Here is a 16355-nt window from a genome sequence, read left to right on the forward strand (position 1 = left end):
CTCCCTCCATCCTCTCCCATCTCACTCCCTCCAACCTCTCCCGTCTCACTCCCCTCCAACCTCTCCCATCTCACTCCCCTCCAACCTCTCCCATCTCACTCCCCTCCAACCTCTCCCGTCTCACTCCCCTCCAACCTCTCCCATCTCACTCCCCTCCAACCTCTCCCGTCTCACTCCCCTCCAACCTCTCCCATCTCACTCCCCTCCAACCTCTCCCGTCTCACTCCCCTCCAACCTCTCCCATATCACTCCCCTCCAACCTCTCTCTGTTTCACTCCCCTCCATCCTCTCCCATCTCACTCCCCTCCAACCTCTCCTGTCTCACTCCCCTCCAACCTCTCCCATCTCACTCCCCCTCCAACCTCTCCCGTCTCACTCCCCTCCAACCTCTCCCGTCCCCTCACCTCTCCCCCCTCCAACCTCTCCCATCTCACCTCTCCCATCTCCTCCCCCTCAACCCTCCAACCTCTCCCATCTCACTCCTCTCCCATCTCACTCCCCTCCAACCTCTCCCGTCTCACTCCCCTCCAACCTCTCCTGTCTCACTCCCCTCCAACCTCTCCCTCTCCTCCAACCTCTCCTGTCTCCCACTCCCCTCCAACCTCTCCCCACTCTCCTCCCCTCCAACCTCTCCCATCTCACTCCCCCTCCAACCTCTCCCACTCCCCTCTCACTCCCCTCCAACCTCTCCCCCATCTCACTCCCCCTCCAACCTCTCCCATCTCACTCCCCTCCAACCTCTCCCATCTCACTCCCCTCCAACCTCTCCTGTCTCACTCCCCTCCAACCTCTCCTGTCTCACTCCCCTCCAACCTCTCCCATCTCACTCCCCTCCAACCTCTCCCGTCTCACTCCCCTCCAACCTCTCCCCTCCAACCTCCGTCTCTCTCCAACCTCTCCCGTCTCCTCCAACCTCTCCCATCCCCTCACTCCCATCTCCTCCAACCTCTCCCATCTCAACCTCTCCCATCTCTCCCCCACCTCTCCCATCCTCCTCCAACCTCTCCCATCTCACTCCCCTCCAACCTCTCCCTCTGTCTCACTCCTCCCCTCCAACCTCTCCCATCTGTCTCACTCCCCTCCAACCTCTCCCATCTCACTCCCCTCCAACCTCTCCCATCTCACTCCCCTCCAACCTCTCCCAATCTCCTCCTCCAACCTCTCCCATCTCACTCCCTCCTCCAACCTCTCCCATCTCACTCCCCTCCAACCTCTCCCATCTCACTCCCCTCCAACCTCTCCCATCTCTCACTCCCCTCCAACCTCTCCCATCTCACTCCCCCCTCCAACCTCTCTCCCATCTCACTCCCCTCCAACCTCTCCCGTCTCACTCCCCTCCAACCTCTCCCATATCACTCCCCTCCAACCTCTCCCCCAATCTCACTCCCCTCCAACCTCTCCCATCTCACTCCCCTCCAACCCTCTCCCATCTCAACCTCCCCTCCACTCCCCCAACCTCCCATCTCACTCCCCTCCAACCTCTCCCATCTCACTCCCCTCCAACCTCTCCCATCTCACTCCCCTCCAACCTCTCCCATCTCACTCCCCCTCCAACCTCTCCCATCTCACTCCCCTCCAACCTCTCCCATCTCACTCCCCTCCTCCTCCAACCTCTCCCATCTCACTCCCCTCCAACCTCTCCCATCTCACTCACCCCTCCAACCTCTCCCATCTCACCTCTCCCTCCAACCTCTCCCAACCTCTCCCATCTCACTCCCCTCCAACCTCTCCCATCTCACTCCCCTCCAACCTCTCACTCCCCTCCAACCTCTCCCATCTCACTCCCCTCCAACCTCTCCCATCTCACTCCTCCAACCTCTCCCCCATCTCACTCCCCTCCAACCTCTCCCATCTCACTCCCCCACTCCCCTCCAACCTCTCCAACCCCTGTCTCACTCCCCTCCAACCTCTCCCATCTCACTCCCCTCCAACCTCTCCCATCTCACTCCCCTCCAACCTCTCCCATCTCACTCCCCTCCAACCTCTCCCATCTCTCACTCCCCTCCAACCTCTCCCATCTCACTCCCCTCCAACCCTCTCCCAACCTCTCACTCCCTCCAACCTCTCCTCCCCTCCAACCTCTCACTCCCCTCCAACCTCTCCCGTCTCACTCCCCTCCAACCTCTCCCATCTCACTCTCCCCTCCAACCTCTCCCATCTCACTCCCCTCCAACCTCTCCCTCACTCTCCTCACTCCCCCCTCCAACCTCTCCCGTCTCACTCCCCTCCAACCTCTCCCATCTCACTCCCCTCCAACCTCTCCCATCTCTCCCATCTCTCCCCTCCAACCTCTCCCATATCACTCCCCTCCAACCTCTCCCATCTCACTCCCCTCCAACCTCTCCCATCTCACTCCCCTCCAACCTCTCCCATCTCACTCCCCTCCAACCTCTCCCATCTCACTCTCCTTGATTTGATTTAGTAGTTATGTTGTTCTATCATCTCTCGTCATCATGTTTACCTCATTTGTTTTATTTTTCCTAAAGCTTGACAAGAGGAAGGAAAAGGTGTGTTACAAGTGTGTGTGTGTGTGTGTGTGTGTGTGTGTGTGTGTGTGTGTGTGTGTGTGTGTGTGTGTGTGTGTGTGTGTGTGTGTGTGTGTGTGTGTGTGTGTGTGTGTGTGTGTGTGTGTGTGTGTGTGTGTGACAGAGAGCAACACGATTCTGTAAGCTCTCCTGATGACAGATGCCTCACAATGGCATTGTCTGAGTTACATACGATGAGGTACAGCACAGTAGTGGCATATGGACGGTGTGTCTGTGTGTGTGTCTGTGTGTTCGAAGCATAACTCATTCCACTTGTATGTCTCCCTGGCTTCTATAGGCTGAGAAGAAAGACAAGGAGAAGCAGGTTGGTTTATCTGAGCTTTAAGTTCAACCTCCCTCTTCATCCCCTCTACACTCCTCTCATCCTCTAGTTCAATACAGTCATCCCTCCCTCTTCACTCCTCTCATCCTTTAGTTCAATACAGTCATCCTGTCTCCTATATCCTGTCTCCTATATCCTGTGTCCTACTGTCCCCTATATCCTGTCTCCTATATCCTGTCTCCTACCGTTTCCTATTGTTTCCTACAGTCTCCTACCATCTCTTCCTGTCTCCTGTACCCTGTCTCCTACTGTCTCCTACCGTCTCTTCCTGTCTCCTGTACCCTGTCTCCTACTGTCTCCTATATCCTGTCTCCTCCTATCTCCTCTTGTCTCATATATCCTGTCTCCAATATCCTGTCTCCTCATTTCTCCTATACCCTCTCTTTTCCTGTCTCCTATCTCCTGTCTCCTCCCGTCTTCTTCTGTCTCCCGCTGTCTCTTCCTGTCTCCTGTATCCTGTCACTTCCTGTCTCTTATATCCTCTCTGCTACTGTCTCCTCGATCCTGTCTCCTACTGTCTCCTCCGGTCTCCTATATCCTTTAACCAGCCTTCACACAAGCGTTAATCTTTTTCTATAAATTTAAGTTCATGAAATCGTGTGTGTGTGTGTGTGTGTGTGTGTGTGTGTGTGTGTGTGTGTGTGTGTGTGTGTGTGTGTGTGTGTGTGTGTGTGTGTGTGTGTGTGTGTGTGTGTGTGTGTGTGTGTGTGTGTGTGTGTGTGTGTGTGTGTGTGTGTGTGTGTGTGTGTGTGTGTGTGACCGGTCATGTACTTTTGCGTGAGACTAAAACTCTCTGTTACTTCTGTCCTCTGAAGGAGGACAACATCAGCAAAAAGGTGGGTGGGTTTTTATCGCCACAATACTGTGATTTACATTTGGAAGTTAGATGAGTGTGTGAGCAAGTGTGACATTGAGGATGAGTAGGAATGTACAGGCCTAAGCACAGCACTTGAGATCTAGAGGGTAAAGTGGTCCTTCTGTAGCTCAGTTGGTAGAGCATGGCGCTTGTAACGCCAGGGTAGTGGGTTCGATCCCCGGGACCACCCATACGTAGAATGTATGCACACATGACTGTAAGTCGCTTTGGATAAAAGCGTCTGCTAAATGGCATATATTATATTATTATTATATTAAAGTATAATGCAGAATAGACAGAAGTACCTGTTCACAGTATGAAGCCGAATCACCGTATACAGTACATAGACGGGACCCTAATGACGGTTTCCATATGCACAGCCACCGTCCTAGGAAGCGAGGAAGTGAATGAGTGTGCTACACACAACACAGATATGCGTTCCAAATGGCACCCTTGTCCCTATATAGTGCACTACTATTGAGCCTTATGAGCCCTGGTCAGTAGTGGTGTACTTTATAGGGAATAGGTTGTCATTTGGGATACAGCCAGGGAGTTTATCATTAGTTAGAGTGCGTCGCCTACTCCTGTTCTATAACTGCTGAGTGATTGGCCAGTGACTCAGCCATTTCCCAGAATCCTGTTCAGGATACAGTTCCTTTCCCGCTAGCTGAAACGTTCTCATTTGGAACCTGACCGTTTGAGCAAAACAATATTTAGTTTTCTCAGTTAACGGAGACATGAGTCTAGATTGTGTCAGGGGGACCGCATGCATTGTGACTGAGAATACACTACATGGCCAAAAGAGAACATCTCATTGCAAAACCATGAGCATTAATATGGAGTTGGTCCCCCTTTGCTGCTAAAACAGCCTCCACTCTTCTGGGAAGGATTTCCACTAGATGTTGGAACATTGCTGCGACTTGCTTCCATTCAGCCATAAGAGCATTAGTGAGGTCGGGCACTGATGTTGGACGATTAGGTCTGGCTCGCAGTCAGCGTTCCAATTCATCCCAAAGGAGTTCGCTGGGGTTGAGGTCAGGGCTCTTTGCAGGCCAGTCAATTCCTTACACTTCGATCTAGACAAACCTTTTCGTATGGACCTTGCTTTGTGCAATGGGGCATTGTCATGCTGAAACAGGAAAGGGCCTTTCCCAAACTGTTTTCACAAAGTTGGAAGCACAGAACAATCTAGAATGTCATTGTATGCTGTAGCGTTAAGATTTCCCTTCACTGGAACTAAGGGGCCCGAACCATGAAAAATAGCCCCAGACCATTATTCCTCCTCTACCAAACTTTACAATTGACACTATGCATAGGGAAAGGAAGCGTTCTCCTGGCATCCGCCAAACCCAGATTAGGAGTGTCCACATATAGTGCATGGCATCGGGACAAGTTTCTGAATGTCCTTGAGGGCCCAGCCAGAGCCCGGACTTGAACCCTATCGAACATCTCTGGAGTAACATGAAAATAGCTGAGCAGCGACGCTCCCCTGATTAAGTATTCAGACCCCTTTACTTTTTCCACATTTTGTAACTTTACAGCCTTTTTCTAAAATCAATTAAATAAATACAAATTGTAATCAGTCGACACGCAATAGCCCATGATGACGAAGTGAAAAAGTGTACATTTTTGGAAATGTATTTAGAAAAATAACAGAAATATCTTATTTACATAATTATTCAGACCCTTTGTTATGACACTTGAACTTGAGCTCAGGTGCATCCTGTTTCCATTGATCACCATAGACATGTTTCTTCAACTTGATTAGAGTCCACCTGTTTCCATTGATCACCATAGACATGTTTCTTCAACTTGATTAGAGTCCACCTGTTTCCATTGATCACCATAGACATGTTTCTTCAACTTGATTAGAGTCCACCTGTTTCCATTGATCACCATAGACATGTTTCTTCAACTTGATTAGAGTCCACCTGTTTCCATTGATCACCATAGACATGTTTCTTCAACTTGATTAGAGTCCACCTGTTTCCATTGATCACCATAGACATGTTTCTTCAACTTGATTAGAGTCCACCTGTTTCCATTGATCACCATAGACATGTTTCTTCAACTTGATTAGATTCAACCGGTTGTAAATTCAATTAATTGGACATGATTTGGAAAGGCACACACCTGTCAGTAAAAGGCACATGACAGCCCGCTTGGAGTTTGACAAAAGGCACCTAAAGGCCTCATACCATGAGAAACAAGATCCTCTGGTCTGATGAAACCAAGATTGTACTCTTTGGACTGAATGACAAGCGTCACATCTTGAGGAAACCTGGCTCCATCCATACGGTGAAGCATGGTGGTGGCAGCATCATGCAGTGGAGGTGTTTTTCAGTGGCATAGACTGGGAGACTAGTCAGGATCGAGAGAAAGATGAATGGCGCAATGTAGAGAGAGAGAGCCTTGATGAAAACCTGCTCCATAGCGCTCAGGACCTCAGACTGGGGTGAAGGTTGACGACCCTAAGCACACAGCCAAGACAATGCAAGAATGGCTGCGGGATGTTCATAAATCACCAGCATGGTCAAATAATAATAATCACTGTAGTTGTCGAGGGTGCAGCATGTCAGCACCTCAGGAGTAAATGTCAGTTGGCTTTTCATAGCCGAACCAATACAGGTGTGCCAAGCTTGTAGCGTCCTACCCAAGAAGACTTCCGGCTGTAATCGCTGTCAACTGTACTTCAACAAAGTACTGCGTAAAGGGTCTGGATACTTATGAAAATGTGATGTTTCAATTTATTTTATTTTATATATTTGCAAAAATGTATACATTTTTTGTAGTTGTTATTATACAGTATTGTGTGTAGATTGATGAGGGAAAACAACAATTTAATCCCTTTTAGAGTAAGGCTGTAACGTAACAAAATGTAGAAAAGTCAAGGGGTCTGAATACTTTCCGAAGGCATTGTTCTTCTGGCCATGTAGTGCACTTCTAAAGTTTTATTGAACACTAGTATACTAGGGATCTGTTAAACACTTACCCATCTATTCTATGTAAACTAGGAAATGACCATCATATTTGTGTCTCACTGTCATCTGTTTTAATATGGTTTGTCCTTTTCTTTCCCTCACCCCCTCTCACACTCTAGTCAAAGAATGAAGTGAACAAGGTTTGTTTTCCCCATTCACCCCCCCCCACCAATACAATACTGTATTCTACACCCTATTCACCCCCCCCCACACAATACAATACTGTATTCTACACCCTATTCACCCCCACACCAATACAATACTGTATTCTACACCCTATTCACCCCCCCACACAATACAATACTGTATTCTACACCCTATTCACCCCCAACAATACAATACTGTATTCTAGACCCTATTCACCCCCCCACACCAATACAATAATGTATTCTACACCCTATTCACCCCCCACCCCACCCCACCAATACAATACAATACTGTATTCTACACCCTATTCACCCCCACCAATACAATACAATACTGTATTCTACACCCTATTCACCCCCACCAATATTCTACACCCTATTCACCCCCACCAATACAATAACATATTCTACACCCTATTCACCCCCCACACAATACAATACTGTGTTCTACACCCTATTGACCCCCCCACCAATACAATACTGTATTCTACACCCTATTCACCCCCACACCAATACAATACTGTATTCTACACCCTATTCACCCCCCACCAATACAATACTGTGTTCTACACCCTATTCACCCCACACCACCAATACAATACTGTATTCTACACCCTATTCACCCCCACACCAATACAATACTGTATTCTACACCCTATTCACCCCCCCACCAATACAATACTGTGTTCTACACCCTATTCACCCCACACCACCAATACAATACTGTATTCTACACCCTATTCACCCCCACACCAATACAATACTGTATTCTACACCCTATTCACCCCCCCACCAATACAATACTGTATTCTACACCCTATTCACCCCCCACACACCAATACAATAATGTATTCTACACCCTATTCACCCCCACCCCACACCACCAATACAATACTGTATTCTACACCCTATTCACCCCCCCACCCCACACCACCAATACAATACTGTATTCTACACCCCATTCCCCCCCCACACAATACAATACTGTATTCTACACCCTATTAACCCCCCACACCAATACAATACTGTATTCTACACCCCATTCACCCCCCCCCACCAATACAATATTGTATTCTACACCCTATTCACCCCCTCACCAATACAATACTGTATTCTACACCCCATTCACCCCTCACCAAAACAATACTGTATTCTACACCCTATTCACCCCCTCACCAATACAATACTGTATTCTACACCCCATTCACCCCCTCACCAAAACAATATTGTATTCTACACCCTATTCACCCCCCTCACCAATACAATACTGTATTCTACACCCTATTCACCCCCCCACCAATACAATACTGTATTCTACACCCTATTCACCCCCCCACACCAATACAATAATGTATTCTACACCCTATTCACCCCCACCCCACACCACCAATACAATACTGTATTCTACACCCTATTCACCCCCCACCCCACACCACCAATACAATACTGTATTCTACACCCCATTCCCCCCCCCCCACACAATACAATACTGTATTCTACACCCTATTAACCCCCCCCCACACCAATACAATACTGTATTCTACACCCCATTCACCCCCCACCAATACAATATTGTATTCTACACCCTATTCACCCCCTCACCAATACAATACTGTATTCTACACCCCATTCACCCCCTCACCAAAACAATACTGTATTCTACACCCTATTCACCCCCTCACCAATACAATACTGTATTCTACACCCCATTCACCCCCTCACCAAAACAATATTGTATTCTACACCCTATTCACCCCCCTCACCAATACAATACTGTATTCTACACCCCATTCACCCCTCACCAATACAATACAGTATTCTACACCCCATTCACCCCTCACCAAAACAATACTGTATTCTACACCCTATTCACCCCCTCACCAATACAATACTGTATTCTACACCCCATTCACCCCCTCACCAATACAATACTGTATTCTACACCCCATTCACCCCCTCACCAATACAATACTGTATTCTACACCCCATTCACCCCCTCACCAATACAATACTGTATTCTACACCCCATTCACCCCCTCACCAATACAATACTGTATTCTACACCCCATTCACCCCCTCACCAATACAATACTGTAGTCTACGTAGCAACTGAAACATTGGAAAAACATTGGATAGAGTTTTATGGTAAATTGCCTACAGCATAATAGTCAACATATGGTGTCTGCTGACGTTATAAACTCAACCTTTTATTTTCTCCTGTCCGTTTTTCTGTTTTATCTCATTTTTCTACGTCCTTCTGGATAGATTGAAGCCACAGCGGGCATGAAGAAGGTAAGCTGAGGTAGAGACCAGATCAGACAGGTTGAGACAGTGAAGAAGGTAAGCTGAGGTAGAGACCAGATCAGACAGGTTGAGAGACAGTGAAGAAGGTAAGCTGAGGTAGAGACCAGATCAGACAGGTTGAGGTTGAGACAGTAGAGACCAGATCAGACAGGTTAGGCTGAGGTAGAGACCAGATCAGACAGGTTGAGAGACAGTGAAGAAGGTAAGCTGAGGTAGAGACCAGATCAGACAGGTTGAGACAGTGAAGAAGGTAAGCTGAGGTAGAGACCAGATCAGACAGGTTGAGAGACAGTGAAGAAGGTAAGCTGAGGTAGAGACCAGATCAGACAGGTTGAGAGACAGTGAAGAAGGTAAGCTGAGGTAGAGACCAGATCAGACAGGTTGAGACAGTGAAGAGAGCAGTAGAGACCAGATCAGACAGGTTGAGGCAGTGAAGGTAGGCTAGAGACCAGATCAGACAGGTTGAGACAGTGAAGAAGGTAAGCTGAGGTAGAGACCAGATCAGACAGGTTGAGACAGTGAAGGGCTTAGAGACCAGATCAGACAGGTTGAGACAGTGAAGGTAGGCTGAGGTAGAGACCAGATCAGACAGGTTGAGACAGTGAAGGTAGGCTGAGGTAGAGACCAGATCAGACAGGTTGAGACAGTGAAGTAGGCCAGATCAGACAGGTTGAGACAGTGAAGGTAAGCTGAGGTAGAGACCAGATCAGACAGGTTGAGACAGTGAAGGTAAGCTGAGGTAGAGACCAGATCAGACAGGTTGAGACAGTGAAGGTAAGCTGAGGTAGAGACCAGATCAGACAGGTTGAGACAGTGAAGGTAAGCTGAGGTAGAGACCAGATCAGACAGGTTGAGACAGTGAAGAGACCAGATCAGACAGGTTGAGACAGTGAAGGTAGGCTGAGGAGACCAGATCAGACAGGTTGAGACAGTGAAGGTAGGCTGAGGTAGAGCAGATCAGACAGGTTGAGAGACAGTGAAGGTAAGCTGAGGTAGAGACCAGATCAGACAGGTTGAGACAGTGAAGGTAGACCAGATCAGCTGAGGATCAGAGACCAGATCAGACAGGTTGAGACAGTGAAGGTAGGCTGAGGTAGAGACCAGATCAGACAGGTTGAGACAGTAGAGAGCTGAGGTAGAGACCAGATCAGACAGGTTGAGACAGTGAAGGTAAGCTGAGGTAGAGACCAGATCAGACAGGTTGAGACAGTGAAGGTAAGCTGAGGTAGAGACCAGATCAGACAGGTTGAGACAGTGAAGGTAAGCTGAGGTAGAGACCAGATCAGACAGGTTGAGACAGTGAAGGTAAGCTGAGGTAGAGACCAGATCAGACAGGTTGAGACAGTGAAGGTAAGCTGAGGTAGAGACCAGATCAGACAGGTTGAGACAGTGAAGGTAAGCTGAGGTAGAGACCAGATCAGACAGGTTGAGACAGTGAAGGTAAGCTGAGGTAGAGACCAGATCAGACAGGTTGAGACAGTGAAGGTAGGCTGAGGTAGCGACCAGATCAGACCGGTTGAATCTCTGTCTGTCTGTTGTACTGATGCAGAAACACACCCGTGTGTATTAGCACATTTTGTGTTGCAGTTGAACAGTTTCTTTTTATGTTTTATGTGTGTGTGCACGAGCTCCTGCAGGGATATGTCTCACAACAGGGATATGTCTCACAATAGGGATATGTCTCACAATAGGGATATGTCTCACAACAGGGATATGTCTCACAATAGGGATATGTCTCACAACAGGGATATGTCTCACAACAGGGATATGTCTCACAACAGGGATATGTCTCACAACAGGGATATGTCTCACAACAGGGATATGTCTCACAACAGGGATATGTCTCACAATAGGGATATGTCTCACAACAGGGATATGTCTCACAACAGGGATATGTCTCACAACAGGGATATGTCTCACAACAGGGATATGTCTCACAACAGGGATATGTCTCACAATAGGGATATGTCTCACAACAGGGATATGTCTCACAACAGGGATATGTCTCACAATAGGGATATGTCTCACAACAGGGATATGTCTCACAACAGGGATATGTCTCACAACAGGGATATGTCTCACAACAGGGATATGTCTCACAACAGGGATATGTCTCACAACAGGGATATGTCTCACAACAGGGATATGTCTCACAACAGGGATATGTCTCACAACAGGGATATGTCTCACAATAGGGATATGTCTCACAATAGGGATATGTCTCACAACAGGGATATGTCTCACAACAGGGATATGTCTCACAACAGGGATATGTCTCACAACAGGGATATGTCTCACAACAGGGATATGTCTCACAATAGGATACTGTACCTATAGTCGCCCCAGTACCTTGATCAGGAACCACATGAATATTCGTCAGGAACCACATTAATATTTGATTGTACCTTTGAGTTAATTTATTATTGGTTGTGCCTTTCCTATTACTGTAATTCTCACTGCTGCTGTGACTAACACAGAGCTAGAACCTGAATGGCTGCTATCCACTGCTGTGACTAACACAGAGCTAGAACCTGAATGGCTGCTATCAGCTGCTGTGACTAACACAGAGCTAGAACCTGAATGGCTGACTATCTAGAAGAATGCTGTGACTAACACAGAGGCAGAACCTGAATTGCTGCTATCCGATGCTGTGACTAACACAGAGCTAGAACCTGAATTGCTGCTATCCGATGCTGTGACTAACACAGAGCTAGAACCTGAATGGCTGCTATCCGCTACTGTGACTAACACATAGCTAGAACCTGAATGGCTGCTATCCGCTGCTGTGACTAACACAGAGCTAGAACCTGAATGGCTGCTATCAGCTGCTGTGACTAACACAGAGCTAGAACCTGAATGGCTGCTATCCGCTACTGTGACTAACACAGAGCTAGAACCTGAATGGCTGCTATACGCTGCTGTGACTAACACAGAGCTAGAACCTGAATGACTGCTATCAGCTGCTGTGACTAACACAGTGGCAGAACCTGAATGGGTACTATCTGCTGCTGTGAGTAACACAGAGCTAGAACCTGAATGGCTGCTATCAGCTGCTGTGACTAACACAGAGCTAGAACCTGAATGGCTGCTATTCACTGCTGTGACTAAACAGAGCTAGAACCTGAATGGCTGCTATCAAAACAGAGCTAGAACCTGAATGGCTGGCTGCTATAGAACCTGAACTATGCTGTGAGTAACACAGAGCTAGAACCTGAATGGCTGCTATCCACTGCTGTGACTAACACAGAGCTAGAACCTGAATGGCTGCTATCTGCTGTGACTAACACAGAGCTAGAACCTGAATGGCTGAGTAACACTAGAAGAGCTAGAAACTGAATGGCTGCTATCCACTGCTGTGACTAACACAGAGCTAGAACCTGAATGGCTGCTATCCACTGCTGTGACTAACACAGAGCTAGAACCTGAATGGCTGCTATCCACTGCTGTGACTAACACAGAGGCAGAACCTGAATGGCTGCTATCCACTGCTGTGACTAACACAGAGCTAGAACCTGAATGGCTGCTATCCACTGCTGTGACTAACACAGAGGCAGAACCTGAATGGCTGCTATCCACTGCTGTGACTAACACAGAGCTAGAACCTGAATGGCTGCTATCCACTGCTGTGACTAACACAGAGGCAGAACCTGAATGGCTGCTATCCTCTGCTGTGAGTAACACAGAGGCAGAACCTGAATGGCTGCTATCCACTGCTGTGAGTAACACAGAGCTAGAACCTGAATGGCTGCTATCCACTGCTGTGACTAACACAGAGCTAGAACCTGAATGGCTGCTATCCGCTGCTGTGACTAACACAGAGCTAGAACCTGAATGGCTGCTATCCTCTGCTAGAACCTGAATGGCTGCTATCCACTGCTGTAACACAGAGCTAGAACCTGAATGGCTGCTATCCGCTGCTGTGACTAACACAGAGCTAGAACCTGAATGGCTGCTATCCACTGCTGTGACTAACACAGAGCTAGAACCTGAATGGCTGCTATCCGCTGCTGTGACTAACACAGAGCTAGAACCTGAATGGGTACTATCCACAGCTGTGAGTAACACAGAGGCAGAACCTGAATGGCTGCTATCCGCTGCTGTGAGTAACACAGAGGCAGAACCTGAATACCTAGAGCGGATGTGACTCCTAAAGAAAATGACTGTTAATGTATATTTATATATCATTTAAAAAGCACAAGGCCCCCTAGCCGCACTACCGATTATGGGCCTCTGTCATCAGCCACCACAGTAGCAGGTGGCACTAGTCACATGGTCAGGAGGGATATTGTTATTGTCAGGCCTGCACTGCGGATGCCTTGTTTCAATCAGAGTGAAGTGGAGAACCTTGGTATCAAGGTTAACAACACTCAGATCCAATGCCAGAACAGGAGTTATGGTTTCCTTAACTGAAATGATTTCTGAGGTGTGTATTGTGCAGAGAGGTTTTAGGATAGGAGAATGTTCCACACTAGACTTTTGCTTTGTCTCCTCTTCAGTGATATTCTGGTGTAACTCAGAATAGGTCACTACTTGTGAGGTGGTGAGACTGTTACTGCGCAAGTATGAGATGACAACGGGAATACTTGACTAACCTGCCATTATCTCTCTCTTTTACTCTCCCTCCCTCTCTATCTCTTACTCTCATTTTTTTCTCTCTCTCTCTCTCTCTCTCTCTCTCTCTCTCTCTCTCTCTCTCTCTCTCTCTCTCTCTCTCTCTCTCTCTCTCTCTCTCTCTGTCTCTCTGTCTCTCTGTCTCTCTGTCTCTCTCTCTCTCTGTCTCTCTGTCTCTCTCTCTCTCTGTCTTTCTGTCTCTCTGTCTCTGTCTCTGTCTCTCTGTCTGTAGCTGGATTCGGAAGCTGCGGACATCTTGAATGACCTGCAGGTCAAACTGGCCACCGTCCTGGACAACCTGAGCGCCATGTTCGGCAGGAGGTGAGCCAATCAGAAACACCCTACCACAATTAGGGCCCCACATGACTGCATGTGTGGATGTGGGTACGCAGACCCGCGAGCCACTGCAGCCCCTCATGATGAGTTCAGGTTTTTTGTGTCCCCCAGACCCAAAATTGCCCATCCCAGGTCTACAGGGTGATAGGTAGCTTAGACCTCCTATTCTACTCTACAGGGTGATAGGTAGCTCAGACCTCCTACTCTAGTCTACAGGGTGATAGGTAGCTCAGACCTCCTACTCTACTCTACAGGGTAATAGGTAGCTCAGACCCCCTACTCTACTCTACAGGGTGATAGGTAGCTCAGACCTCCTACTCTAATCTACAGGGTGATAGGTAGCTCAGACCTCCTACTCTACTCTACAGGGTGATAGGTAGCTCAGACCTCCTACTCTAGTCTACAGGGTGATAGGTAGCTCAGACCTCCTACTCTACTCTACAGGGTGATAGGTAGCTCAGACCTCCTACTCTAGTCTACAGGCTGATAGGTAGCTCAGACCTCCTACTCTAGTCTACAGGGTGATAGGTAGCTCAGACCTCCTACTCTACTCTACAGGGTGATAGGTAGCTCAGACCTCCTATTCTACTCTACAGGGTGATAGGTAGCTCAGACCTCCTACTCTAGTCTACAGGGTGATAGGTAGCTCAGACCTCCTACTCTAGTCTACAGGGTGATAGGTAGCTCAGACCTCCTACTCTACTCTACAGGGTGATAGGTAGCTCAGACCTCCTACTCTAGTCTACAGGGTGATAGGTAGCTCAGACCTCTTGCCCTAATCTAGTCTTCTATATTTTTACTATTTTCTACATTGTAGAATAATAGTAAAGACATCAAAACAATGAAATAACACATATGGAATCATGTAGTAACCAAAAAAGTGTTAAACAAATCAAAATATATTTAAGATTTAAGATTCTTCAAAGTAGCCACGCTTTGCCTTGATTACAGCTTTGCACGCTCTTGGCATTCTCTCAACCAGCTTCACCTGGAATACTTTTCCAACAGTCTTGAAGGAGTTCCCAGACATGCTGAGTGTTTGGTTGTTTTTCCTTCACTCTGCGGTCCAACTCATCCCAAAACATCTCAATTGGGTTGAGGTCGGGTGATTGTGGAGGCCAGGTCATCTGATGCTGCACTCCATCACTCTCCTTCTCGGTCATATAGCCCTTATACAGCCTGGAGGTGTGTTGGGTCATTGTCCTGTTGAAAAACAAATGATAGTCCCACTAACCGCAATTCAGATGGGATGGTGTATTGCTGCAGAATGCTGTGGTAGCCATGCTGTTTAAGCTTGCCTTGAATTCTAAATAAATCACAGACAGTGTCACCAGCAAAGCACCATCACACCACCTCCTCCTCCATGCTTCACGGTGGGAACCACACGTGCGGAGATAATCCGTTCACCTGCTCTGCGTCTCACAAAGAAAATCTCCAATTTGGACCCATCCATCAGAAGAACTGATTTCCCATGGTTTAATGTCATTAGCTCATGTTTCTTGCCCCAAGCGAGCCTCTTCTTCATATTGGTGTCCTTTAGTAGTGGTTTCTTTGCAGCAACTCAACCATGAAGGCCTGATTCACGCAATCTCCTCAGAAAAGTTGATGTTGAGATGTGTCTGTTACTTGAACTCTGTGAAGCATTTATTTTGGGCTGCAATTTCTGAGACTGTTAACTCTAATGAACTTATCCTCTGCAGCAGAGGTAACTCTGGGTCTTCCTTTCCTTTGGCAGTCCTCATGAGAGCCAGTTTCGTCATAGTGCTCAATGGTTTTTGCGACCGCACTTGAAGAAACTTTCAAAGTTCTTGAAATGTTCTGTATTGACTGACCTTCATGTCTTAAAGTAATGATGGACTTTCGTATATATATATATTAGGTCTAGTCCCAGGGTTAGGCATGAAAAAGTGGGATCTGAACTGGCAATAGAAGAGCTGCTGGTTTCAGAACATAACTACCATCCACTGTCATTCCTTGAGAAAGGCACTATACTGCTGCAGGGAAGCTGCACTGCGGCTCACACTCCTGCCTGAATGTTTCCGTGTTGTCTGGGAGGGGTTGGGAGCTGATCAATTTCCAAGATGGATTGATTGACTGGGTCTTCTATTGGTTATTAGTTTCCAGGCCCGTCTCACCGTCTGCATGCGTCAGATGGCAGAGATCCTGTACCAGATCAAAGGTCATCCCAACCGTCAGACAGCCGAGGCCGACGCTGACAACATGCTGAGGCCCCTCATGGAGTTCCTGGATGGA

General features: G+C 47.7%; 1 protein-coding gene across 1 annotated transcript in view; it reads left to right on the top strand.

The window, feature by feature from the left end:
* LOC124036640 overlaps positions 1 to 16355 on the top strand; it is a 176179-nt gene that overhangs the window by 153643 nt on the left and 6181 nt on the right. The window contains exons 27-28 of the mRNA XM_046351462.1: positions 13999 to 14087; positions 16220 to 16355. The exon at positions 16220 to 16355 is cut by the window's right edge and continues 2 nt beyond it. Coding sequence (XP_046207418.1) covers positions 13999 to 14087; positions 16220 to 16355 — 225 coding nt within the window. The remainder of the gene's footprint in view (positions 1 to 13998; positions 14088 to 16219) is intronic.

The sequence above is a fragment of the Oncorhynchus gorbuscha genome, linkage group LG05 (genome assembly GCF_021184085.1).
Source record: "Oncorhynchus gorbuscha isolate QuinsamMale2020 ecotype Even-year linkage group LG05, OgorEven_v1.0, whole genome shotgun sequence".
NCBI classification, from domain to species: domain Eukaryota; kingdom Metazoa; phylum Chordata; class Actinopteri; order Salmoniformes; family Salmonidae; genus Oncorhynchus; species Oncorhynchus gorbuscha.